At 49.1% G+C, this 26,000-nt stretch overlaps 1 protein-coding gene across 1 annotated transcript; it reads left to right on the forward strand.

The window, feature by feature from the left end:
• The first annotated feature begins 4,782 nt into the window (after positions 1–4,782).
• On the forward strand, positions 4,783–18,459 carry PXMP4 (peroxisomal membrane protein 4). The gene is made up of 4 exons (XM_066386217.1): positions 4,783–5,005; positions 10,526–10,588; positions 12,302–12,500; positions 17,649–18,459. The coding sequence occupies exons 1-4, from the start codon at positions 4,893–4,895 to the stop codon at positions 17,910–17,912; spliced, it is 639 nt and encodes a 212-aa protein (XP_066242314.1). The 5' UTR covers positions 4,783–4,892; the 3' UTR covers positions 17,913–18,459.
• Positions 18,460–26,000: the final 7,541 nt, after the last annotated feature.

Genomic DNA, 26,000 nt, shown 5'->3' on the forward strand with positions numbered 1-26,000 from the left:
GAACACAGAAGGCCTGATTAGTTTTATAAGAAATTTGTTTATGCATCTACGAACAGATGGGCTGTGACCTTAGTGGCGTCAGCCCTGAGTTATCTGAAGATTTAAGCTTTTATAGGGTTAGTGAGCAAGGCTTAGCCAGGAGATTAGTTTTGGTGTGAAATTCTGGGGTGGGGTGAGGGGATGTGAGGTGTCAGTCAGGTTTGCTCAAGTGGAGAGTTACAGGAACTGCCCTGGCTCTGGATTACTTAAAATTTAACCTGGCTTAGTAGAGGTTTTTCAGTAAGGGGACTTGGACCTGAACGTAACCCTACCCCTATCATGTGATCATCTTTAGCCTTTGGAAGGTTGCCTTTTCCCTACTCCTTCAATAGGGAGCCCTCTGAGCAGGGGAGGTGCTTCATCCCTGCTGGTTGGAACTCAGGACCTGGAGTTGAAAAGTACCTGGGAAATGCTTGCTGACTGACTAAATGACTGATGGGAACAACTGAATGAGCTTTCAGGGAGGTTTTCCAGAAGGTTCCTCAGTCAGGCTTCTCCTGCTTCAAACTTTCGACTCCTTGCCTCCATTTCTTCCTCCACCAAAATCTAGCAGTCCTATGTCTCATTCTCTCAGGGCCAGCTGGTTGGCACTGAAGCAAATCCAATCACAGCTGAGAGACTGTTGGAGTAAGTAATGTAGTAATTAGGCATAGAGCCAAGCAGGAAGGAGGGGACATTTGAGAAACTTTCAGTGTCCCACTCCACAAGAAGCGTCGGCCACTTCAGGAAAGTAAACTTCCCTGAGGGGAAAGGGGAAATCTGAGCAGCTTAAACTAGATTCCCAGCTGCAAGGGGGAGAAAGTAAGGATACACACAGCAATGCTGGGCCCTGACATCGTGTTAGATTCGTTGGTACTGATAGGAGGCAGCAAAGCCTCCTATGGAATGAAGTGTCCCCCAGAATTCATACATTGACATCGTATATGTCGACACCCTAGCACCTCAGAATGTGACTGTATTTGGTGATAGGCCTTTAAAGACATACTTAATATTAAACGAGGTACCTGACTTGTGGTGGCACAGTGGATAGAGCAGTGGTCCCCAACCTTTTTTGGGCCACGGACCGGTTTAATGTCAGAAAATATTTTCACGGACCAGCCTTTAGGGTGGGACGGATAAATGTGTCATGTGACCAAGACAAGCGTCAAGAGTGAGTCTTAGACGGATGTAACAGGGAATCTGGTCATTTTTTAAAAATAAAACATCGCCTGACCTGTGGTGGCGCAGTGGGATAAAGCATAGACTGAGGTTGCCGGTTCGAAACCCCAGGCTTACCTGGTCAAGGCACATTATGGGAGTTGATGCTTCCTGCTCCTCCCCTTTCTCTCTCTCTCTCCTTCTTTCCCTCTCTCTCCTCTCTGAAAATTGAATAAAGTCTTTAAAAAAATAAATAAATAAAATAAAACATCGTTCAGACTTAAATATATGTAAATAAAACAGAAATAATGTAATTTATTTATTCTTTGTCTGCGGACTGGTACCATATGGCCCACAGATCGGTACCAGTCCGCGGCCCAGGGGCTGGGGACCACTGGGATAGAGCATCAACCTGGAATGCTGAGGTCACTGGTTCAAAACCCTCAGCTTGCCCAGTCAAGGCACACCCCAGAAGCAACTACTACAAGTTGATGCTTCCTGCTCCCCTCTCCCCCTTTCTCTCTCCTCACTCTAAAATCAATAAAAATTTTAAAAAATTAAATGAGATCATATAGGTGGGCCCTAATCCAATATGACTGGTGTCCTTTTAAGAAGAGGAGATTTGACTGCATAGACAGAGCGGCGACCATGTGAAGACATGGTGAGAAGCTGACCATCTGAAAGTGAAGAAGAGAGGCCTCAAAAGAAATCAAACCTATAGACACTCTGATCTTGGGTGTCTAGCTTCATTGTGAGAAAATAAATTTCTGTTGTTTATGCCACCCAGTCCATGGTACTCTGTTATGGAAGCCCTAGCAAACTAACACAATGATAAAGATCAAAGACTCTAGAGGCTGACCTGCGGTGGCGCAGTGGATAAAGCATCGATCTGGAATGCTGAGGTCGCCGGTTCAAAACCCTGGGCTTGCCCGGTCAAGGCACATATGAGAAACAACTACTGTGAGTTGATGCTTCCCACTCCCCCTACCTCTTCTTCTCTCTGAAATCAATCTTTAAAAAAAGACTCTGGAACCAGGAATCTGGATTCTGACTATGACTTATTAACTATGTCATGTTGGGCAAGTGACTTTGTATCTCTGCATCTCAGTTCCCCAATCATTAAGTAGGAATGATTATAGTTCCTACCTCATAGGGTTGCTGCAAGAATGAAATGTTTAAGAAAGTTGGCCCTGGCCGGTTGGCTCAGTGGTAGAGCGTCGACCTGGCATGCAGGAATCCCGGGTTCGATTCCTGGACAGGGCACACAGGAGAAGCGCCCACCTGCTTCTTCATCCCTCCCCTTCTCCTTCCTCTCTGTCTCTCTCTTCCCCTCTTGCATTCCAGGCTCCATTGGAGCAAAAAGTTGGCCCGGGCACTGAGGATGGCTCCATGTCCTCTGCCTCAGGCACTAGAATGGCTCTGGTTGCAACAGAGCAACGCCCCAGATGGGCAGAGCATCACCCCCTGGTGGGCATGCCGGGTGGATCCCGGTAGGGTGCATGCAGGAGTCTGTCTGACTGCCTTCCCGTTTCCAACTTCAGAAAAATACAAAAAAAAAAAAAAAAAAGAAAAAAAAGAAAGTACTTAGCAAACAGTTTCTGGAATACAGCCAGTACTCTATAGGTGTTTGTTAAATAAGAAAATTTGATTACTTGTGTAAGGTTAATAAAAAAGCTCTGCCCTGAAGAATTCAGTTAGGTACAATTAAAAAGGGTCCTCAGGGGATTAGTGTTCCCATGTGGCAACTCTTTACCCTCAGCTCCTTCAGGGCAGAACCTTATCTCCATGAGAAATAGCTTAGCAAAGATAGCATCCTGGAAGAACTTGCTGATCCAAACAGTTTCCAAACACCCTCTCCTGATATGGGCCATTTGTCAGGGCTTGGTGAGTGGCTTTTCATGGGAGTATTAAGTGACATTTCCAGAGGTTCTGTGTGGTTCCTTTTTAACTTTTCCATATTTTTATCATTTTTTTTTGTTCCCTGTAGCTATTTTCTAGCTTTAAATCGTGTGTGCACAATTTTTAAAAACCTGTGTCTGTGAATTACAATACCTGAGGGGAGATAGAGAGACAGGAACATTGATCTGCTCCGGCATGTACCCTGACCAGGGATGATGCTAACCAACCGAGCTATCCAGCCGGGGCTCAGAGGATAGTTTACTTATTTATTTATATACTTACTTAGTTTGAGAGAGAGAACAAGAGAGAGAGAGAGAGAGAGAGAGAGAGAGAGAGCCTGCCTTTTGGAAGACCTCTTTGAGGAGGTGGCAGTTGACCCGAATCCTGAAGGTTTACAAAGAGCTAGCCATGGGGAGAACTGGGAGCAATGCATTACAGGCAGGGAAATAGCAAGTGCAAAGGTGCTGAGGCTGGAGCATTCTTGGAATGCTCAAGGAACAGCAAGGAGGCCAGTTTCGCTGGAGAGAAATGAAAGGGGGGTGGATGGGCAAGTGACTCGACATGAGTTTAGATAGGGAAGTAGGGAGTAAGAGCCAGATTATACAGAATCTTGTGGACTGTGGGGAGGAGTTTGGATTTTAAGAATAAATGGAGCCCTGGCCAATTGGCTCAGCAGTAGAGCATCGGCTGGGCGTGTGGAAGTTCCAGGTTCGATTCCCGACCAGGGCACACAGGACAAGTGCCCATCTGCTTCTCCACCCCTCCCCCTCTCCTTCTTCTCTGTCTCTCTCTTCCCCTCCCGCAGCCGAGGCTCCATTGGAGCAAAGTTAGCCCGGGCACTGAGGACGGCTCCATGACCTCCGCCTCAGGCCCTATTATGGCTCCAATTGCAGCGGAGCAAGGCCCCAGAAGGGCCAAGCATCACCCCCCCCCCCCCCGTGGGCAAGCTGGGTGGATACCGAGTTGGGCGCATGCAGGAGTCTGTCTGCCTCCCTCGCACCCCCCCCCCCCCCACTCCCGCTTCTCACTTCGGAAAAATACAAAAAAAAAAAAAAAAAAAAAAAAGGAAAAAAAAAAGAATAAATGAAAAACAGCTTGATCTGTGGTGGCACAGTGGATAAAGCCTCTACCCAGAATGCTGAGGTCGCCAGTTCAAAACTCCATGCTTACATGGTCAAGGCACATACCAGAAGCAACTACTACTAGGAGTTGACACTTGCCCGTACACACTCCCATCTCTCTCTCTCTCTCTCTCTCTCTCTCTCTCTCTCTCTCTCTCTCTCTCTCTCTCTCTCTCTCTCTCTCTCTCAAATCGATAAAGTCCAAAAAAAGAAAAAGAAAGGAAAACACTGATGCTGCCAAGTGACTTATGCTCAGAGAGGATCGCCATGACGGTTACCCAATCAGAACTGTCAGGTGTTCCTCCGGTGTCACCGCCCCAACTCTAGATAGCTCAGCCCCTTTTTCAGAAAACTTTGGAAACTACCTCCTTCCAAACCCAAATGGACAAATCCAGGTGTGAGCTTTTAACTTTACTTAGGTAGAGTTGCGCGGAGCCCACTGTGATTGGCTACAGACTCTCCTTCTCGTCCAATGAGAACTCTCCTCGAGCGCGTGAGTGCGTCGCACTCCTCTTGTCAGGCGAATATGCCCTGTGATTGGTGTTTCGTGTCTGGGTGACAGAAGTCACAGCCTATGGCCTCAAAGGTGCGGTGGTGAGGCTTATTGCTGCCTGGCCCTCAGGGCTGGGCAGGCGGAACCCCGGGCTGTCAGTGTAGGTCGGAATCGGTGTTCCTGCTCCCCGCGGTACCCTCGCGATGGCCGCCCCGCCGCAGCTGCGGGGTCTGCTTCTGGCTGTCAACGCACTGTTGCGCAAGCGCCGCTACCACGCTGCGCTGGCCGTGCTTAAAGGCTTCCGGAACGGGGCAGTGTGAGTGGGGCCGTCAGGTCCGGCGGGGGCTGAGTGACGGGACTGTCTGGGGTTCAGCGGCGCGGGTTCCCGGCCTGGCGCCACTGCGCTGTGTGCCCTTCAGCCGAAGTGTGTCTCGAAGTCTCAGTGTCCACCGTCTGCGCAGTGGACGCTGGATTTTGGGTCCCAAGGGCCTTCTGAGACCGGGTCCCCACTACACTTTTTCTGGGTCCTTCGTGCTTTGCAGCTTGGACCACCTCCCATACTAGTCTCTGTATCCTCTCCTTTGGGTTCAGTTTTTCTTTCCCTTCCCCCTCCGCTGTGTGCCCTTGGCCCTCTCTGACTCCGGTGGCCCCATCTGCACAGCAGGAAGCTGGCCTCTGGCCTCTAGCAGACCTCTGCCAGTGCTCCCCCCAGTAAGTTGCCCTTGGGCTCGCATCCCATTTCTCACTCCCCATCTCTATAACTCTAGCGCTAAGTGTTCACGTGGCACAGGGGACTCCAGGGGCATAAGCCTCAGGAGTGATAGCGAATGTTCTAAAAAGCTGCAAATACAGCGTTGGCCGGATAGCTCCATTGGTTAGTGTCGTGCTGATACGCACAGATCGCCAGTTGGATCCCTGGTCAGGGCACATAAGAAACAGATCGGTGTTTCAATCTCTCTCTCTCTCTCTCTCTAAATAAATACATGCTTTAAAAAAAAAAAAAAAGCTGCAAATACAGTACTTACTGGGCAAATTGATTCCACCCCAGCCATCAGACCTGTAGAAGAGAAGGTCTTGGGGTTATTTCCCCAGCCTGGTGCCTGGAGCCTGGAGCCTGGTGCTCAGCCTCCTTTAAAACTCATGGGAAACAGCTAACATTTATTGAGAGACTACTGTTGCAGAACTGGGAATGCAGCAGGGAACAACCGGAAGAAAGCCCTCTGTCCCCCTGGACTTGGCATCTTAGTGGCAGCCTGGCAAGGTGATAAGGATGTGGACTGCCTCAGTTTGAATCTGCTCCCATCTACCTGTGTGATCTTGAGCAAGTTGTTTAGCCTCCCTGAGCCTCGATCTCTATAAAATGGGGATGATAATAGTACTTACACTGTCAGAGGACTGAGTCTGTATGCGTGTAATGCTTAGCACAGTGCCTGATGCATGTGTTTAGCTGTTATATTCGTGAGAATTCCGTCTGGCTCACTTTCCTCACCTTTTTCAGACCTCTGTTTGTGTCACCTCCTCAGTGAGGCCATCCCTGACCTCCCCACCTTCTTCCCTACTTAATTTTTCTCCATAGTTCTTGTCACCACCTGACACTGAGTAGTTCACTCATGTATCCTACTTTTTTTCCTTTTTATTGACTTTATTGGGGTGACACTGGTTAACAAAATTATACAGATTTCAGGCGCACAATTCCACAAAACATCACCATCTGTACACTGAATGTTGTGCTCACCACCCCAAGTCAAGTCTCCTTCCATCAGCATGTACCCCCCATGTCCCCCCCCCCATAGCCTCCTCCACCTCCCCCCACCCCTTCATGTATCCTGTTTTTATACTTTATACTGTCCTTCTCTAGAAAGTGAGCTGCATGGGAACAGAACTTTTTATCTGCTTTGTTCTTTGCTGTATTCCTAGTACCTGGTACTTAGTAAGCTTTCAAATAGTATGTATTGAATGAAACAATAAGTGTACAAGGTAAGAATTGCCATTGTCCCCATTTTCCAAGAGGAGAGGACTGTGGCTCACAGAGGTAAGCTCATTACTCATGATTACATTACTTGGTCAGGTTCCAAGCCAAGGTTTAAACCTAAGGATGCCTGACCCCCAACACCAGGCTCTTGGCTTCCCTGGGCACCCAGAGTTTCAGGTAGAAGTGGATTCCTGCTAAGTGTAGCCAGATCATACCAGCCATGCCTTGGTGTGACTAGGTGGACCCTGAGATAACATCAGTTTTCCTTTGCCGAGTTATTCTCGAGACGAAGCAGGAGGGAATAGGAATGGACAGGCCCCAGTGCTAGCGGGCATTGCCCAATGCTGGCTTTGTAAACCCTGCTCCCTCTCAGCTCTTGCTGTGACCTCAGGAACCTTCCCAGCCAGGGCAGGTACTTGCTATATGGTCAGGCCCTTGGGGTCCACATCCCAGTTCCTTCATTTGAAAGCTGAGTGACCCTCATCTCCTCTGGCCTCAGTTTCCTCCTCTATAAAATCAAAACAAACTTACCTATACAGGCGTTCTCTAAGCACTGATCCCTTGACTGGTTAGTGCTGAGACGCCACGCCCATCTCTATGGATCTGGAGTCCACGGTGCGGTCCGATCATTAAACTGTCGTGGCAGTACCAGGTAATCAGGAGAACTGTACGGAAGAGGTGGGTGGTGGTGATATTTTGAAGGCTGAGTTGGAGCGTGCCAGGGAGAGAAGGGCATCCTAGGTAGAAGGAATGGTTTGAACAACGGCCTGCAGGTGGGGAAGAATATGCTGTTTGTGAAGAAAAGACATCCTTTTAGGGAGGCACCTGGATGACGGAGACATGTGAACTTTGTCAAATTGAACTCATTTTGATGTTCCACTCCTAAATAGATCAGTGTGCAGCTCAACAAATAAGAGCATTTTCTTATATGACTAACTTATCATGATTACATTAAATTTTTAAAATATTGATTTGAGAGAGAGAGAGAGAGACAGAAACATTGACCTGTTCCTGTATGGGCCCTGCCCGGGGATCAAACTGGCAACCTCTGTGCTTCTGGACGATGCTCTAACCAGCTGAGCTATCTGCCCACGGCATCATGATTACATTTAATAAATTAATATTAATCCTATAATATTGAGTCCTGTCCAGTCACTACTACAATTGTCCCAGTTGTCCCCCAAATGTCATCCTTCAGGACATGACACTGCATCTGTCGTCATGTCTTTTAAGTCCTTTTAAATCCAGGGCTTCCCTTTCTTCAGGACACAGGATAGTCCTGCGAACGGTAGTAATCAGATCCCCCCGAGTTTGAAGACTGGGAAGGAGGCCTGGCAGATGTAAGGAGTTGGGGACACTGTTCTGCTTGTGTCTGGGGCATAAGGAAGGGTCCTTTGACCCTGGTCACCTGGAAGAGGCTGAGGGCTTCTTTGTTCAGAAGAGAAAGATGACTTTGGAGGAGGTGGGGCGAAGAGCTTTCCGGGGCCAGGTGGGGTGTCCTCCCCATTGCCAGGCAGGGAGATCAGCATGGCCACCGCAACAATAACAACAGTTTTAGCTTGTTAACATCTTTATTTTGTTAGTATATTTTCTTAGTTAGGCATAAAAAGTTAAATGCTAGAAAGTTCTACCCACTGTATCCTTCTGTCATGTAATCCCCATCCCTGGCGGTGACCACTTTATCCAGTCTTATGTCTCCCTCCAGAAATATTGTCTGCATAAAAAAATACATAAAGCCTGACCAGCGGTGGCACAGTGGATAGAGCATCAGACTGGGATGCGGAGGACCCAGGTTTGAGACCCCGAGGTCACCAGCTTGAGCGCGGGCTCATCTGGTTTGAATGAAAGCTTACCAGCTTGGACCCAAGGTCGCTGGCTCGAGCAAGGGGTTACTCGGTCTGCTGAAGGCCTACGGTCAAGTCACATATGAGAAAAGAATCAATGAACAACTAAGGTGTCGCAACGAAAAACTAATGATTGATGTTTCTCATCTCTTCGTTCCTGTCTGTCTGTCCTTGTCTATCCCTCTCTCAGACTCTCTTTCTGTCTCTGTAAAAAAAACAAACATAAAGTCTCCTCCTACACCTTTTAAACAAGAATTTCTTTTGAAACACTTTTAGATTTATAGAAGAATTTCCTTGTTTTGCACAATTTTCCATTTTGCACACCTTGCTCTAGAAAACCCTGCGGTGCCATAGAGCCACCTCATTCTTTTACTGCTGTTTAGTATTCTGCTGAATGGAGGGGCCATGGTTTATTTACCCAGTAACCCCCTGCAGATAGACACTGGTTTGCTTTGTCTTTTGCTCTTTCGAACAAGTGTACAGTGAGCATTCACAGATATTCAGGTGACAGCTATATATGGCTCATGACCATCGTTTCAGGGAGGCGGCCATGGATTTTTAGACCTTGTAGTCTGGTTAGATCAGTGCCTGGCAGGGGGAAGGGGCGTCCAATAAAGAGGAACAAGATCTGGCCAGGTAGCTCAGTTGGTTAGAGTCGTCCTGACGTGCCAAGGTTGCGGTTTGATTCCCGGTCAGGACACATACAGGACATTGTATGAACATTCATCAGCCAGTGAATGCATAAATAAGTAGAACAACATATCAAGGTTTCTAGCCCTCTAAAAATTAATTTAAAAAGTAAAAATAGACAGCCTGACCAGGTGGTGGCGTAATGGATAGAACGTCAGACTGGGATTCGGGGGACCCGGATTCGAAATCCCGAGGTCACCGGCTTGAGCACGGGCTCCTCCAGCTTGAGCACAGGGTCACTAGCTTGAGTGTGGGGTCATAGACATGATCCTGAGGTCACCGGCTTGAGCACGGGCTCCTCCAGCTTGAGCACAGGGTCACTAGCTTGAGTGTGGGATCATAGACATGATCCTGTGGTCACCGACTTGAGCACGGGCTCCTCCAGCTTGAGCACAGGGTCACTAGCTTGAGTGTGGGATCATAGACATGATCCTGAGGTCACCGGCTTGAGCACGGGCTCCTCCAGCTTGAGCACAGGGTCACTAGTTTGAGTGTGGGATCATAGACATGATCCTGTGGTCACTGGCTTGAGCCCAAAAGTCACTGGCTTGAAGCCCAAGGTCGCTGGCTTGAGCAAGGGGTCACTCGCTCTGCTGTACCCCTCCCCACCCCCCATCAAGGCACATATGAGAAAGCAGTGAACACCTAAGGTGCTGCAGTGAAGAATTGATGCTTCTCATCTCTCTCACTTTCCTGTCTGTCTGTCCCTCTCTGTCAGAAAAAGTAAATAAATAAATAAATATAAACATAGTAAAAAAAAAGAAGAAAATGAGAGACATTAACATTGGTTGAACTAGGAACTTCCACATGTGCTATGTCCTTATCTACCAGCAGCAGCTCTGAAATGGAGAATACTTTTTACTGATGGGAAAAGCGTGGCTTATAGAGGTGAAGTGATTTGTCCAAGTTTATACAGCAAACTTGGCTGGACTTTGACACCAAATACTATTTCCTTTTCATGACCCACTTTTTAAATTTTTTATTTATTTGATTATAATTTTATTAATTGATTATAATTATAGGAAGGGAGAGAAAGAGAAACATTGATTTGTTGTTCCACTTGCTTATTCATTCATTCTCGTATGTGCCCTGACTGGGGATCAAACACGTAACCTTGGCGTATCAGGATGATGCTCTAACTAGCTGAGCTACCTGGCCAGGGTTCTACAACCCACTTTGAACCTAGACCTACCTCAAAAACTAGCCTTATTTTCCTCCCAAAATGATGTTAGGATTAGGTATAGGGAGAGGGGACAAGGAGTCAAAATGATAGCCAGGGGGAAAAACGAATACATTGATGCTGTTAGTAATTTTTCTTTTGTTTCTACAGCTATGGAGCCAAAATCCGGGCCCCTCACGCACTGGTCATGACCTTTCTCTTCCGGAACGGCAGGTACCCACCCCCTCCGCACACTCCTCAGGCTGGGAGAGAATGTGGTCCACCCTCAGGGCCAGGGCTGGTGCAGCAGCTCCTTAGCTGGCTCTAGCCTGTCCCCACCACCACCTCCTAAAGTACCACTCGGATTCTTTTATCCCTGCTGGAAAAGCCCTCTTGACCCCACACCCTCCAAAGAAGCCCAGCTTCCAGGTGTGGCCTTCAAGGCCCTCTGCAGTCGGGCCTCCTGCATCCCCAGCCTCTTCCCCCGTGTTCAACCCGGGGTGCCTTCGGCACATAAGACTTCCTGTCATTCCAAGCACATGCCACGTGTAATTCTACCTCCAGACACTTGCTCCTGCAGGACGTCCTGCCAGGAGTGCCCTCTCCTCTTCTACCCCCACCTTTATTGCCTTTTTGGCAACCCATACCAGTTCTCAGAGGATCACATTCTCGTAAAACTGTCCATGGCCTCCTGTCTTTGCTCACACTTCTTGGCCTTCCTCTGATCTCTCATAAGTCTTCCTTCAAGGCATTCTCAGAAACTACCTTGTACTCTAGTTTTTACTGTATGTGGTTTCTTCCGGAGCTTAGAAGATAACACACGAGCTTTGCACAGTGGCAGTATTGTAGCCAATAATCCAAGGCGCAGTTACCACCTTAAAAAGAGAAAGAGCCTGATCCAAGCGGAGGCGCAGTGGATGGAGTGTCAGACTGGGATGCAGAGGACCCAGGTTCCAAACCCCGAGGTCGCCGGCTTGAGTTTGGAAGGCTCATCTGGCTTGAGCGCAGGGTCGCTGGCTTGAGCGTGGGATCATAGACATGACCCATGGTCACTGGTTTCAGCCCAGAAGTCACTGGCTTGAAGCCCAAGGTCGCTGGTTTAAGCAAGGGGTCACTGGCTCGGATGGAGCCCCCCCCCTCTGTCAAGGCGCATGTGAGAAAGCAATCAATGAACAACTTGGGTGCCACAACAAAGCATTAATGTTTCTCATTAATGTTCCCTTCCTTCCTGTCTGTCTGTCTCTCTCTCTCTCTCTCTCACTAAAAAACAACAAAAAACTGGAAAATCTTACTTGTCTTAAAACTGGCAACACTGGGCCCATGTTCTCATGGGACAAGAACCAGCTGACTTCTGGCGATGCCCCCTCACCTGACAGATTTCCTCACGTCCTGGTAGAACCACTCCAAGGTCCTCATCTAGCCTTGAGGGCACTTGGGTTTTCTTGAATTGATCTCCCAGAGTACACGCTGCCCTTCTCTCTGTGTTTTCCTCATTGCCCCCGAGTGATTTAATTTTATTTATTTATTTTTTGTGTGTGACAGAGACAGAGAGAGGGACAGATAGAGACAGACAGACAGGAAGGAAGAGAGATGAGAAGCATCAGTTATTTGCTGCAGCGCCTTAGTGGTTCATTGATTGCTTTCTCATATGTGCCTTGACTGGGGGACGCCAGCAAATGACTGACCCCTTGCTCAAGCCAGTGACCTTGGTCTCAAGCCAGCGACCTTTGGGCTCAAGCCAGCAACCATGAGGTCATTTCTATGATCCCATGCTCAAGTTGGGGACCTCAAGGTTTCAAACCTGGGTCCTCTGCATCCCAGTCCAATGCTCTATCTATTGCGCTATCACCTGGTCAGGCTTGTCTAGTTTAGTTTTGCATGCTCAGTGGGTGAATGCCCTTGGTATGGCTGGGCCTGGACTCATGGTGGCTCTCTGTCTTTGTACAGCCTCCGCGAGAAGCTTCGAGCCATCCTGCATGCCACATACACCCACTCTTCTAACCTGGCCTGCTTTGTGTTCACCTACAAGGGGCTCTGTGCCCTGCAGTCCTACGTGCAGGGCGAGACCCACCAGATGCACTCATTCCTGGCTGCCTGCATCGGGGGCTGGCTGGTGTTTAGAGATAACAATAACATCAACAGTCAGGTAAAGATCCTCCCCAGGGGTGGGTGTGGGCTGGGGAGGGATGTGGTATGATTGGAGGCGGGGATCAAAGAAGATGAGCTCTTGGCTCCCTTCCAAGGTCACCAGTCCCCCTGCAACCTTAGGAAGGTCATCTGTAAATCAGGCAGCTTGTTGGAATTTTTTTTTTTTTTTTTTTTTTACAGAGACAGAGAGAGTCAGAGAAAGGGATACATAGGGACAGGCAGACAGGAACGGAGAGAGATGAGAAGCATCAATCATTAGTTTTTCGTTGTGACACCTTAGTTGTTCATTGATTGCTTTCTCATATGTGCCTTGACCGTGGGCCTTCAGCAGACCGAGTAACCCCTTGCTCGAGCCAGCGACCCTGGGTCCAAGCTGGTGAGCTTTGCTCAAACCAGATGAGCCTGCGCTCAAGCTGGCGACCTCAGGGTCTCGAACCTGGGTCCTCCGCATCCCAGTCCGATGCTCTGTCCACTGCGCCACCGCCTGGTCAGGCAGCTTGTTGGAATTTTATGGTTCCCAAAATCAATGTGTGTACTGCTCTCTGGGGCAAAGATTTTTTTTTTAATTTTTAAAGAAAACTACTCTGCAGTGGAATGATAGAAATGAAAAGTAATCCTGGACTATGATTTTTGTAAAACAAAATTTATTTCTCTTTATGATTTTAGGTATTGATTTTATTTAGAGGGGGACGGATAGAGAAAGAGAGAAGTGGGGGAGAAGCAGGAAGCATCAACTCATAGTAGTTGCTTTTGCTTCTTCTCGTAGGTACCTTGACCAGGCAAGCCCGGGATTTCGAACTGGCCACCTCAGGGTTCCAGGTTGACTCTATCCACTGCGCCACCACAGGTCAAGCAAAAACAAACTTTATTTAAGAATTGTCTTGCCTGACCTTTGGTGTTGCAGTAGATAAAGCGTCAACCTGCAACGCTGAGGTCACTGGTTCAAAACCCCAGGCTTGCCTGTTCAAGGCACGTATGAAAGTTGATGCTTCCTGCTCCTCCTCCCCCTTCTTCTCTTTCTCTCTCCCCACCTCCCTCTCCTCTCTAAAAAAAAAAAAAAAAAAGAACTTAAAAAAAGGAATTACCTTGGCCCTGGCCGGTTGGCTCAGCGGTAGAGCGTCGGCCTAGCGTGCGGAGGACCTGGGTTCGATTCCCGGCCAGGGCACACAGGAGAAGCGCCCATTTGCTTCTCCACCCTTACCCCCTCCTTCCTCTCTGTCTCTCTCTTCCCCTCCCGCAGCCAAGGCTCCATTGGAGCAAAGATGGCCCGGGCGCTGGGGATGGCTCTGTGGCCTCTGCCTCAGGCACTAGAGTGGCTCTGGTCGCAATATGGCCACGCCCAGGAGGGGCAGAGCATCACCCCCTGGTGGGCAGAGCGTTGCCCCTGGTGGGCGTGCCGGGTGGATCCCGGTCGGGCGCATGCGGGAGTCTGTCTGACTGTCTCTCCCTGTTTCCAGCTTCAGAAAAATGAAAAAAAAAAAAAAAAAAGGAATTACCTTTTATTCTGCAGCTTGCCCCTTTTCTGGACTGAAGTTCTGTTTTCTAATTTTTAAAAATTTTTCTCCATTTATTATTTCTAAAAATTTTCCATTGATTTGAGGGAGAGAGGGGGGGAAGGGAATTGTGGGAAAGAGAGAGAGAGAGAGAGAGACCATGTTCCACTTGGTTGTTCTATTTAATTGTGCATTCATTGGTTGCTTTTTTTTTTGTATTTTTCTGAAGCTGGAAACGGAGAGACAGTCAGACAGACTCCCGCATGCGCCCGACCGGGATCCACCCGGCACGCCCACCAGGGGCGACGCTCCGCCCACCAGGGGGCGATGCTCTGCCCCTCTGGGGCTTCGCTCTGCCAAGACCAGAGCCACTCTAGCACCTGAGGCAGAGGCCACAGAGCCATCCCCAGCGCCCGGGGCCATCTTTGCTCCAATGGAGCCTTGGCTGCGGGAGGGGAAGAGAGAGACAGAGAGGAAGGAGGGGGGGGGGTGGAGAAGCAAATGGGCGCTTCTCCTATGTGCCCTGGCCGGGAATCGAACCCGGGTCCCCCGCACGCCAGGCCGACGCTCTACCGCTGAGCCAACTGGCCAGGGCTCATTGGTTGCTTCTTGTATGTGCCCTGACCAGGGATTGAACCCGTGATCACAGTGTGTGGGGACAATGTTTTAACCATTGAGCCACCGAGCCAGGCCAGATTCTGTTCTTTTGTTTTTTCGTTCAAAGAAACTAAATGCTACTTGTTGTTTTAAAGTCTTTCTTGTACAACATGAAAAGTTGGCAGCCACTCTATTTGCCTTCCTCAAGTTTATTAAATATTTCTAAATTATAGGAATAGTTTTATTTTTACATTTTAAGAAATGCATACTAAGCAGCTTCTATGTGCCTGGTGGCAGACTTCTAGGTGCTCGGGATACATGGTGCTAAAAGTAGAGAATAAACAGGAAGGTCCTGTCCCTTCCAGTTGCCCAGCCGTTCTCCAGGAACAGTCCCTTGAACTGTGTCTGTGTAGCCCTTCAGAAACTTCTGCAAGTGTGTCCATGTAAATATCAGGAGTTTTCCACCAATGAACTTATCCTGCACTTTTGTGTGTGTGTGTGTGTGTGTGTGACAGAGGCAGTGAGAGAGACAGAGAGAGGGACAGACAGACAGGAAGGAAGAGAAATGAGAAGCATCAATTCTTTGTTGTAGCTCCTTAGTTGTTCATTGATTGCTTCTCATATGTGCCTTGACGGGATAGGGGGCTATAGCAGAGCGAGTGACCCCTTACTTAAGTCAGTGACCTTGGGCTTCAAGCCAGAAACTTTTGGGCTCAAGCCAGTGAACATGGGGTCATGGCTGTGATCCCACGCCACGCTCAAGCTGGTGAGCTCGTGCTCAAGCCAGCAACCTTAAGGTTTCGCACCTGGGTCCTCTGTGTCCCAATTCGACTCTCTATCCACTGCGCCACTGCCTGGTCAGGCTGCACTTTTCTTTTTTAATGGAACAATGTATCTTGGAGACCTTTCTTGTCAGTCCTTCATCGTTTTGTTTTGTTTTGTTTACAGAGACAGAGAGAGAGTCAGAGAGAGGGATAGATAGGGACAGACAGGAATGGAGAGAGATGAGAAGTATCAATCATCAGTTTTTCGTTGCGACACCTTAGTTGTTCATTGATTGCTTTCTCATATGTACCTTGACCGTGGGCCTTCAGCAGACCGAGTAACCCCTTGCTCAAGCCAGCGACCTTGGGTCCACGCTGGTGAGCTTTGCTCAAACCAGATGAGCCTGCGCTCAAGCTGGCGACCTCAGGGTCTCGAACCTGGGTCCTCTGTGTCCCAATTCTACGCTCTATCCACTGCGCCACTGCCTGGTCAGGCTGCACTTTTCTTTTTTAATGGAACAATGTATCTTGGAGACCTTTATCGGTCCTTCATCCTTTTTAATGTCAGAGCTCCCACTGCTAAGTGCATGGACCAGCCTTGATTTCACCAGTCTCCTCTGCATGGACATTTAGGAGGTCTGTAGCCTTTTGCCAGTATGCACATGCAGTCTACATCTCTGTTTGGCTGTCTTCTTACACGTGTGTCAGTCTGTCTGAAAGGTTCTAGGTATGGGATTGTGCGGTCAGCCTGTGGATATGAGCACTTTGTATTTTGAGAAAATTTCCTCAGTTTTATATTTGTTAGAAATTTCACTTTCAAAGGCTAAGAATCCTGGTTGCACCGCTTCCTCCCTCTCCCCTCCTCTCCTGGACTCCTAGCAACAACTATTCTGCCTCCCTTTCTAAAACTTTGTCATTTTAACAATGTTGTACAAGTGGAGTCATTACAGTTTGTAACCTTTGGGGACTGGCTTTTTTTCACTCAGCATAATTTGCTAGAGATTCATCCAAGTTGTTGCATTGGTCAATAATTCATTTCTTTTTATTGCTGAGTGGCATTCCATTGCATGGATGGGCCAGTTTATTTAAACATTCACCCCTGGGAGGACATCTGAGTGGTTTCCAGATTTTGGCTATTAGGAATACAGTTGCTAAGAACATTCTTGTACACTGAGTGAACATTAGTTCTTATTTCTCTGGGCTAAATGCCCAAGTGCAATTGCTGGGTCAAATGGGTCATGCATGTTTAGTTTTATTTTATAATTTAAATTTTTCTTTATTGAATTTTTAGAGAGAGAGAGGAAGGGAGAAAGAAATAGAGAGAAACATCAATTTGTTGTTCCATGTATTTATGTATTCACTGGTTGGTTTATTTATTTATTTTTGGTGACAGAGGCAGAGAGAGAGACAGACAGAGAGAGGGACAGGCAGACAGGAAGAGAGAGAGATGAGAAACATCAATTCTTCGTTGCGGCACCTTAGTTGTTCATTGATTGCTTTCTCATAGGTGCCTTGACCACGGGCCTTCAGCAGACCGAGTAACCCCTTGCTCAAGCCAGCGACCTTGGGTCCAAGCTGGTGAGCTTTACTCAACCAGATGAGCCCGAGCTCAAGCTGGCGACCTCGGGGTCTCGAACCTGGGTCCTCCACATCCCAGTCCGACGCTCCATCCACTGCACTACCTCCTGGTCCGGCATTTTCAGCCTTTTTATATGAGCTTTCACAACCAAAAAATTTTTTATTAAAATACAATTTTAAAAATAAAATAAAATAAAAATAGGTCCTGTTCAGGTGGCACACCAAGGTCACCAGTTAGATCCCAAGTCGGGGCACATATGAGAAGCCATCAATGAGTATACAATAAATGGAACAACTAAGTGAAACAATAAGTTGATGCTTCTCTCTCTCTCTCTCTCTCCATTTCCCTCTCTCTTTCTGTCTCTCCTTTCCCCACCCCTTTAAATCAATGAGAAAAAATTTTAAATAGAAAATAAATTTAAAAATTTGAATTTTAATTTTTGATTAGATCCAGTTTATACAATTTCTTCCTATGGATTTTTGTGTGTGTGTCAAGTTACTTTATCGCTTTGAACCATTAACTGGATTAATTTTAAAAATATTTTAATAAAAAAATAATGAAGATGCAAAATAGTAATATTCAAATGTCTGACACCACTTCAAGTCATCTTGCACACCAATGTGAAAAACACTGCTCCGTGCGTGCGTGGGTGTGGGCGGAAGGTTCCCAGGGGGCTGCGCACATCCGTGACCCCTGTCCCTCCCTCCCTGCAGATCAACATGTACCTGCTGTCGCGTGTCCTGTTCGCCCTGTGCCGCCTGGGCGTGGAGAAGGGCTACCTCCCCAAGCCCACGTGGGACCCGTTCCCGCTGTTCACCGCGCTCGTGTGGGGCCTGGTGCTGTGGCTCTTTGAGCACCACCGGCCCACGCTGCAGCCCTCGCTGCAGTCCTCCATGACCTACCTGTACGAGGACAGCAACGTGTGGCACGACATCTCAGACTTCCTCCTCTACAACAAGAGGCGTCCCGCGAAGTAACACGGCCGGAGGTGCTCGGGGGGGCTTCTGCCTGAGTGGGCTGCTCCAGGTGGGACCCAGCTGGGGCCTGAGATCGGCTCCACCCGTGAAACCTCCCGCTGGATCCTGCTTTCTCGTGACCATGGCCCTCAGGCTCCAGCTTTTATTATCCCAGGGTTGCATTGCCCAAAGCAAAAGCACCAATAGTCGGGTCCCATTAGGTACTCCTGAATGATGGGACTAGTGGCCAAATCAGGCTGAGGAGCCGTGAGCAAGGTCCCAGCTGTGCTGCTCACTTCTGTGAGATCAGGGAAAGTACCCCCCTCGCCCCAGGCCTCAAGGGACATGGAACTCTAAGGACAGCCCTGAAATCTCTTTCCTTGGACTGTTCTTATGCTGGCAGGCATTGAGTGGGGTTGTAAATACGTTTTTTACAAAGTACTAAGTCCCTTGTCCCCGATGTTCTGTTGGAGACGCTCTGGAGTTCCACTGTCCAATAGAAACACAATGACACTCATTTATGTAATTGAAAATTTTGGTAGCCACATTAAAAAAAAAAAGGTGGAAAGAAACAGATGAGATTAACCTTAATTCTATACGTTAGCCCACGTTTCTAAAGTATTATCATTTCTTTTTTTTTTCCTTTTATTTTTTTAAGGACTTTATTAATTTTTCAGAGAGAGAGGGAAAGAGGAAGAGAAAGCGAGAGAGAGAAGGGAGAGGAGCAGGAAGCTTCAACTCCCATATGTGCCTTGACCGGGCAAGCCCAGGGTTTCGAACTGGCAACCTCAGTGTTCCAGGTCAACGCTTTATCCACTGCGCCACCACAGGTCAGGCAGTATTATCATTTCAACATGGAATTAGTATGAAAAGGCAACCTTTCACATTCCTTTTTCTTATACTGGGTCTTCAAAATCAGGTGTGTGCCTTACACTTACAGCACGGCTCAATTTGGACCCGTCCCATTTCAGGGGTTTAGTAAGTAGCCGTGTGTGGCTCGTGGTGACCATATTAGAATATACAGATATAGAACACGTCTGTCATCACAAAATTCTAGTGGACAGTGCACGTAGAGAGCTTGAAGACGTGGGTTTGAGTTCCCATTCTACCACTGTGTAATTTGGGGGGAGGTTCTTGACCTCCCAGCGCCTCAGTGTCTTATCAAATGAGGATAATTGTAATAATTGGATTTGAAATTGTGTAACTACAGCTGATCCTTTCCACCTTGTGAGCCCCTGCTTCCTCCTGGGTGCTTTGCACATATTATTTTTCATCCACACAAGCTCCTTGCAGGTCTGTATTTTTACTTTCGTTCTGCAGACGGGAGACTGAGACTCAGAGAAGGGAAGTGACTTGCCCAAGGTATACAGACAGCTCGTATGGTAGCCCTATCAGGGTTTGAACCCAGATCTCTCTGACTTCAAAGACTGTGTGTTTTTCAGTGCCTTCCTTTTAAATTTAGAGACCTAAGCTAAGCTATGCAAATGTTAGCTAGTTATAGGGTCTGTTCCCGGGGTGGGGGCACAAGCTCAACTGCCTGCAGGGGCCAGGCCGGGGCATAAATGGTCATGTTCCGGGTGCTGTGTAGTAGTGACTGATGGCGTCTGGCGAACTGGAGACGCCTGTGCCAGTCTGATTTTTTAAAACCAAGCTGGACAAATCAATCAGGTCTCCAGGAAGATTTGGTCCATGGTTCACCAATTGGAGTCCCTTAACCTAATAGGAATATTTCAGTCTCTTCTTATGTTGCAGAAGTCAGTAGTAGAAAGGTGCATATGAGTCACTGGAGAGCTTATTAAAATGCAGATTCTGACTGAGTGGGTTTGGGGTGTGGCCTGAGTATTCTGCATGTCTCACAGACGCCCGCTGCTGCTGCTGCTGCTGCTGCTGGTGGCCTGAGCCATCTCTTGAATAACAAGGTGGTAGGGGATGATGTGGGGCCAACCGGTATCCCATGTGACGAGTGAGGAAGCTGAATTAAACAGAGCTGTTAGGCAACAGAGGAGGGGTTAGTTCTGATTCTAACAGCTGTGTTCCTAGCCGCGCTGTTGTACTGCAGACTTGGAGAAAGTGATCTGGAAGGTCCCTTAGTTCCCTCAGTGGAGGCTGAGTGAGGGCATTAGATCCCCAGGTTGTGGGGAGAGGAGGAGGTGGCCAGCAGCAAGCGGCTCTTATAGCAGATGCTGGGGGTGCCCTACCCAGATCCCCTCTAGCTGACCACGATAGCGGACACCAGCCAACTTTTCCAACTGCCACCTCTGTGTCTTTCTGCCGGGGGCTCTCTCTTGTCGTCCCATCCCCCCCCACACACACACACACACACCAGCGTTGCCACCCTGCAGCTGACCTGCCGTGCTGGAGGACTAACACATCCAGGGAGCAGCTCTCAACCAGGGACTGATGAAGAACCCCACTCACGGACTCCTCGCCCCGTGGCTGCTCCACTCCACTCCGGCTCCCACGGGGCCCCAGCAGGACTGAGCTCCGGTTGCCCACAGTGATCACTTGCTTGATAATACCCGCTTCCTTGTGACCCTTCCTCATGCCCCTGCCCGTGCTTCCTGGGACCACTTCCTGTGTAAACCCCCGGAACGCATCCTGGTCTGGGGGGCGTCTGCTGATGGGAAAACCCAGACTGAAGGTGGCCTCTGCTGTATAGCAGGTTGAGAGACAGTATAACGCGGTGGTTGGGGACACAGGCTTTGTAGCCGGTGTCGGGGCTCAGCTCTGGTGCTGCTGTTTCCTAGGACGAGTGACTTAACCATGCTGTGCCTCTGTTTCATCTTCTGTAAAGTAGGCCTTCTCTGCGTTTGGTCTGGAGGATTAAATGATATGACACGTGAAGTAAGCACTCAGTACATGTTCGCTGTTATTTCTGATAGCGTCCGAATGTAGAAGAAAGCATGGTCCTGAGAAGTGAGTATACCTTGCTTTCAGTCTGCCCTCCCCGCCCTCCCCCAGCTGAAGGTAAAGCCTTGGCTGCCCGCCCCCCCACCTCCCCGCCTCCCGGCCGCACTGCCGCTGTGGGTTGGCCAGCTCCACCACCGACTGTCTCTGCTCTCTAAGAATAGGTTTCCCTGCAGATGGCATCTCTCTGGATCCTGCCAGAGCATCTGGTGCCTCCAACTGCTCACCCCAGGGAGGAAGGCAGTGTGGTCCGCCGAGGAGCAGAGTGCTGGCCTCCAGCAGGCCGGGAAGGAGTCCCCGCTCGGCTGAGCCTCCGTTTTCTAAGATCAGTGAAACAGGCATTGCCAAAGGGCCCTTGGCACACAGTAGGCAGTCCATAAATGCTAGTTCCTTAAATAGCACAGTGGTTTAATACGTTTGTTTATTAAGCACCTGCTACATTCCTACAAAGCCTTCTGACATGCAAGACTGTAAACAAGAACCTTTTTTTTAAGAGTTTATTGATTTTAGAGAGGGGGGAGGGGGGGAAGGCGGTGGGGGGGGCAGTGGGAAGCATCAACTCATAGTTACTTCTCATATGTGCCTTGACCGGGCAAACCCAGGGTTTCGAACCAGTGACCTCAACGTTCTAGGTCAACACTTTATCCACTGTGCCACCACAGGTCAGGCTGTGAACAATGACTTTTAAATTAATGCATACACATAGTACAGAACTCCTCTTACACCCAAGCTCTACCTCTGACCCCTCCCTAGCCAGGGACACTCACTATATGCACTTTTCAATAATACAGCCTTCCAGAGCTGTTCTATGCACCTATCTTTGTCTTTTTTTTTAGACAGAGACGGAGACAGGAAGGGAGAGAGATGAGACGCATCAACTCATAGTTGCAGCACTTTAGTTGTTCATTGATTGCTTCTCATATGTGCCTTGACCGGGGGGCTCTAGCCAAGCCAGTGACCCCTTGCTCAAGCCAGCGACCTCGGGCTTCAAGCCAGCAACCCTGCACTCAGGCTGGGGACCTCAGGGTTTTCAATCTGGAACCATAGCATACCAGGTCAACACTTTATCCAGTGCACCACCACCAGTCAGGTACTATCTTAAGATCTTTTTTTTTTTTCTTTTTTCTTTACAGAGACAGAGAGAGAGTCAGAGAGAGGGATAGACAGGAACAGACAGGAACAGAGAGAGATGAGAAGCATCAATCATTAGTTTTTCGTTGCAACACCTTAGTTGTTCATTGATTGCTTTCTCATATGTGCCTTGACTGTGGGCCTTCAGCAGACCGAGTAACCCCTTGCTCGAGCCAGCAACCTTGAGTCCAAGCTGGTGAGCTTTTTTTTTTTGCTCAAGCCAGATGAGCCCGCGCTCAAGCTGGCGACCTCGGGGTCTCGAACCTGGGTCCTCCGCATCCCAGTCCGACGCTCTATCCACTGTGCCACTGCCTGGTCAGGCAAGTCAGGTACTATCTTAGAAGAACCTTTTACATTACACTGTCATCTCAACAGCCCTGGCATTTTCTCTCTGTCCTCAGCATATTTAGTTTCTCTTTGATTAATCTGGTATGTAGCCCTGGCCGATAGTGTAGTGGATAGAGAACCACCCTGGAGCTCAGAGGGTACCAGTTTGAGCCCAGGGTCTCTGGCTCAATTGTGAGGTCGCTGGCTTGAGGCTAGGCCCGCCAGCTTAAGTCCAGGGTCACCAGCTAGAGCCCAGGGTCGCCGATCCCAAGGTCAGGGCTCAACCCTTGCTGGTTCCAGCCCCGGTCAAGGCATATATATATGAGAAGCAATCAGTGGCACAACTAGGTGGAACAACAAGTTGATGCTTCTCTCTGAAATAATAAAAATAATCTGATATATGAGTCCTTTCTTTGAGCTGGCTCCCCTAATTGCACCCCCTGCCCCCCAAACATGTTGGGCAGATTCTTGTGATGAACGTGAAGATGAACCACCCTGGATATCCTGAGCCTTATCACAAAAGATGCCCAACAGCCAGGCCCATGGGACTCCAAGGGAACGGGGAAGGACAAAACCGAAGTTACTTTGGGACCCTGCTGCTGCGTTGCTCCCCAATTAGAGACCGTTCAGTGAGCCTACGTGAGATCAATGATTCCCAGGCTGAGATGCCAAGAAAGCCCTCCTGATCCCGCCGCTCCTGCCTTCTGCTGGCTCCAGAGGGACCCTGAGGGTGGGGTTTCTTTCTACACTGGTCACTTCTCCCCGTGAGTGCATTGTGGGCTTATAAGAATTAGGCTGGTCTGACCTGTGGTGGTGCAGTGGGTAAAGCGTCGACCTGGAACACTGAGGGTGCTGGTTCAAAACCCTGGGCTTGCCTGGTCAAAGCACATGTGGGAGTTGATGCTTCCTGCTCCTCCCCCTTCTCTCTCTCTCTCTCTCTCTCTCTCTCTCTCTTTTTCTCTCTCTCCTCTCTGAAATGAATAATAATAAAAAAAAGAATTAGACTGGACGAGTCAGAGAAAGACCAATACCATATGATCTCACTTCTAGGTGGAATCTAATGAACACATTAAACTTAGAAAATGGAACAGACTGACAGCTGTCAGGGTGTTGAGGGGCTGGATAGAAGATGAAGGGATTTAGAAAATATATATACATACATATACATATATAAAACACATAGACACAGACAACACGGTGGTGAGAGCCAGGGAGAGACGGGGTGGGGGTGGGGGTGCAGGAGGCGGCCGGAGGCAATGGGCGCACGATGCAGTGTGCAGATAGATGATGCTTTACTGAGTTGCACGCCTGAACCTGTGCCCCAATGAAATCAGTAAAGAAAAAACATAACAACAACAACAATAATAATCAGGTTTAGCCTGACCAGGTGGTGGCGCAATGGATAGATCGTCGGACTGGGATGCGGAAGGACCCAGGTTCGAGTCCCCGAGGTCGCCAGCTTGAGCGTGGGGCTCATCTGGCTTGAGCAAAGAGCTCACCAGCTTGAACCCAAGGTCGCTGGCTCCAGCAGGGGATTACTCGGTCTGCTGAAGGCCCACGGTCAAGGCACATGTGAGAAAGCAATCAATGAACAACTAAGAAGTCACAACGCGCATTGATGCTTCTCATCTCTCTCCGTTCCTGTCTGTCTGTCCCTGTCTATCTCTGCCTCTATAAAAAAAAAAAAAAAAAAAAGAATCAGGTTTAATCCTGAACCGGAACACTGTGCTGTGCTCCTCCTCCTGGAACACACTCGTATAGCCCGTCTGTGACTTCAGAGAGGTGGCTTTCTTAACACGAATGAGAGCGTATTTATTAAAAGAAATGTCATTACTTCCCCCTCCCCTTGTCTAGTTCCAGATTCTTAGGGAGAGAGCGTGTCCGACATCAGCTTTGTCTCGGTCTGTGAGTCTCAGTTGTATATCCCACCTCTGTGTCTACACACATTTTAAATAAAGTCCTTTTAATATTGTTGCTCGTTTCTTCATGTTTCATTATGTCCTTTTTATTTTATTTTTTAAAGATTTTATTTCTTGATTTTAGAGAGAGGAGAGACAGAGAGAGAGAAAGGCAGGGGAGGCCTAGGAAGCATCGACTTGTTGTAGTTGCTTCTCGTCTGTGCCTTGACCGGAAAAGCCGGGGGATTCAAACCAACAGCCTCGGCATTCCAGGTCGATGCTTTATCCACTGCGCCACCACAGGTCAGGCTTAAGATTTTGATTGATTTTAGGGAGACTGAGACTTAGTTGCTTCACTTACCTTGACTGGGCAAGCCCTGGGTTTCGAACTGCGGACCGTAGCATTCCAGGTTGATGCTTTATCCACTGCACCACCACAGGTCGGGCTCATTATGTCCTTTTTTTTTTTTTTTTTTTTGTATTTTTCTGAAGCTGGAAACGGGGAGAGACAGACAGACTCCCGCATGCGCCCGACCGGGATCCACCCGGCACGCCCACCAGGGGGCGACGCTCTGCCCACCAGGGGGCGATGCTCTGCCCCTCCCGGGCGTCGCTCTGTCACAACCAGAGCCACTCTAGCACCTGGGGCAGAGGCCAAGGAGCCATCCCCAGCGCCCGGGCCATCTTTGCTCCAATGGAGCCTCGGCTGCGGGAGGGGAAGAGAGACAGAGAGGAAGGAGAGGGGGAGGGGTGGAGAAGCAGATGGGCGCTTCTCCTGTGTGCCCTAGCTGGGAATCGAACCCGGGACCTCTGCACGCCAGGCCGACGCTCTATCACTGAGCCAACCGGCCAGGGCTCATTATGTCCTTTTTAATGTTCCTCTTATTTGTCATGGCTTTATTTATTTTTTTTTACAGCAAAATTGCTTTATGGTCAATGAGTTATGCACCAAAAATGTTTGTGGCAGAAATGTTTGCCACAAATATGCTACAGTGAAAGCACCCAGAGTCGTTTACAGTATAGGATGTGCAAAGTGCACAGGAGTCGAGAGCATTCCAGGGCCTGGCAGGAGGCTGGCGGGGCCAGGACACAGTGCAGGGTGGGGCTCGTTGGAGCCTCGGAGACAAGGGGCTGGAGGGCCCGTCAGGCAGGCTTTGTGAGCCAGAGTAAGGGGTTTGGGTTTTCCTTCTAAGTGTGCCTTTGGCAGGTTTAAGCGGGGGAGTGATATGTGATTTACATTTTAGAAAGACCCTTCCAGCTCTGTGTGCAGAAGAGTGTAGGCTGGCCACAAAGCCCTACTGAGGAGGCCACGCAGGGGTCCAGGTGAGAGACCGTGGCAGCCGGGACCAGGATGGGGCCACGAGGTGGAGAGAAGTGGGCAGAGCTGGGGTATAATGTGGAGACACTCAGCCGCTCAGAGCTATGGGGCTGAGGGGGGGGGGGTGTAGTGAATAATCCTCATGTTCCCCCTCCTTAGGCCTCCCCCTCCACCTTGTCCCTGCCTTACCTCCTCAGCCCCCTGCAGCCCTCAATGGCCCCCTGGGGCCTGCCACCCGCCCACCAGGCCCCTGGCCTTCGGGCTGCCCAGCTGGCCCTGATTGTTGTCACTCCACAGGGAGCCATGGGAACACACTCCCCCTGCCCCCTCCACCCCCTTCTCCCCAGACACGGCCAGGCCCTAACAATGCCCCCTCAGCCAGCCAGTGGCCTGGACACAAGGCCCCTGTTTCGGTTCATTGCCAGCTCCATGAGGCCTGCAGGGTTTCCTGGCCTGCTCGGCATATATAGAACCCTGGCTTGCAGCAGCGATTTTTTTTGTTGTTGTTGTTAAAAAAAAAAAAAAAAA

The sequence above is a fragment of the Saccopteryx leptura genome, chromosome 5 (genome assembly GCF_036850995.1).
Source record: "Saccopteryx leptura isolate mSacLep1 chromosome 5, mSacLep1_pri_phased_curated, whole genome shotgun sequence".
Classification (NCBI taxonomy): domain Eukaryota; kingdom Metazoa; phylum Chordata; class Mammalia; order Chiroptera; family Emballonuridae; genus Saccopteryx; species Saccopteryx leptura.

What these genes read in the sequence shown, in the direction of transcription:
- PXMP4 (XM_066386217.1), top strand. Translation starts at nt 4,893, where the DNA reads ATGGCCGCCCCGCCGCAGCTGCGGGGTCTGCTTCTGGCTGTCAACGCA. An exon ending in GGCTTCCGGAACGGGGCAGT is followed by an intron (nt 5,006 to 10,525) that starts GTGAGTGGGGCC and finishes TTGTTTCTACAG; the next exon opens with CTATGGAGCCAAAATCCGGG. An exon ending in ACAATAACATCAACAGTCAG is followed by an intron (nt 12,501 to 17,648) that starts GTAAAGATCCTC and finishes CCCTCCCTGCAG; the next exon opens with ATCAACATGTACCTGCTGTC.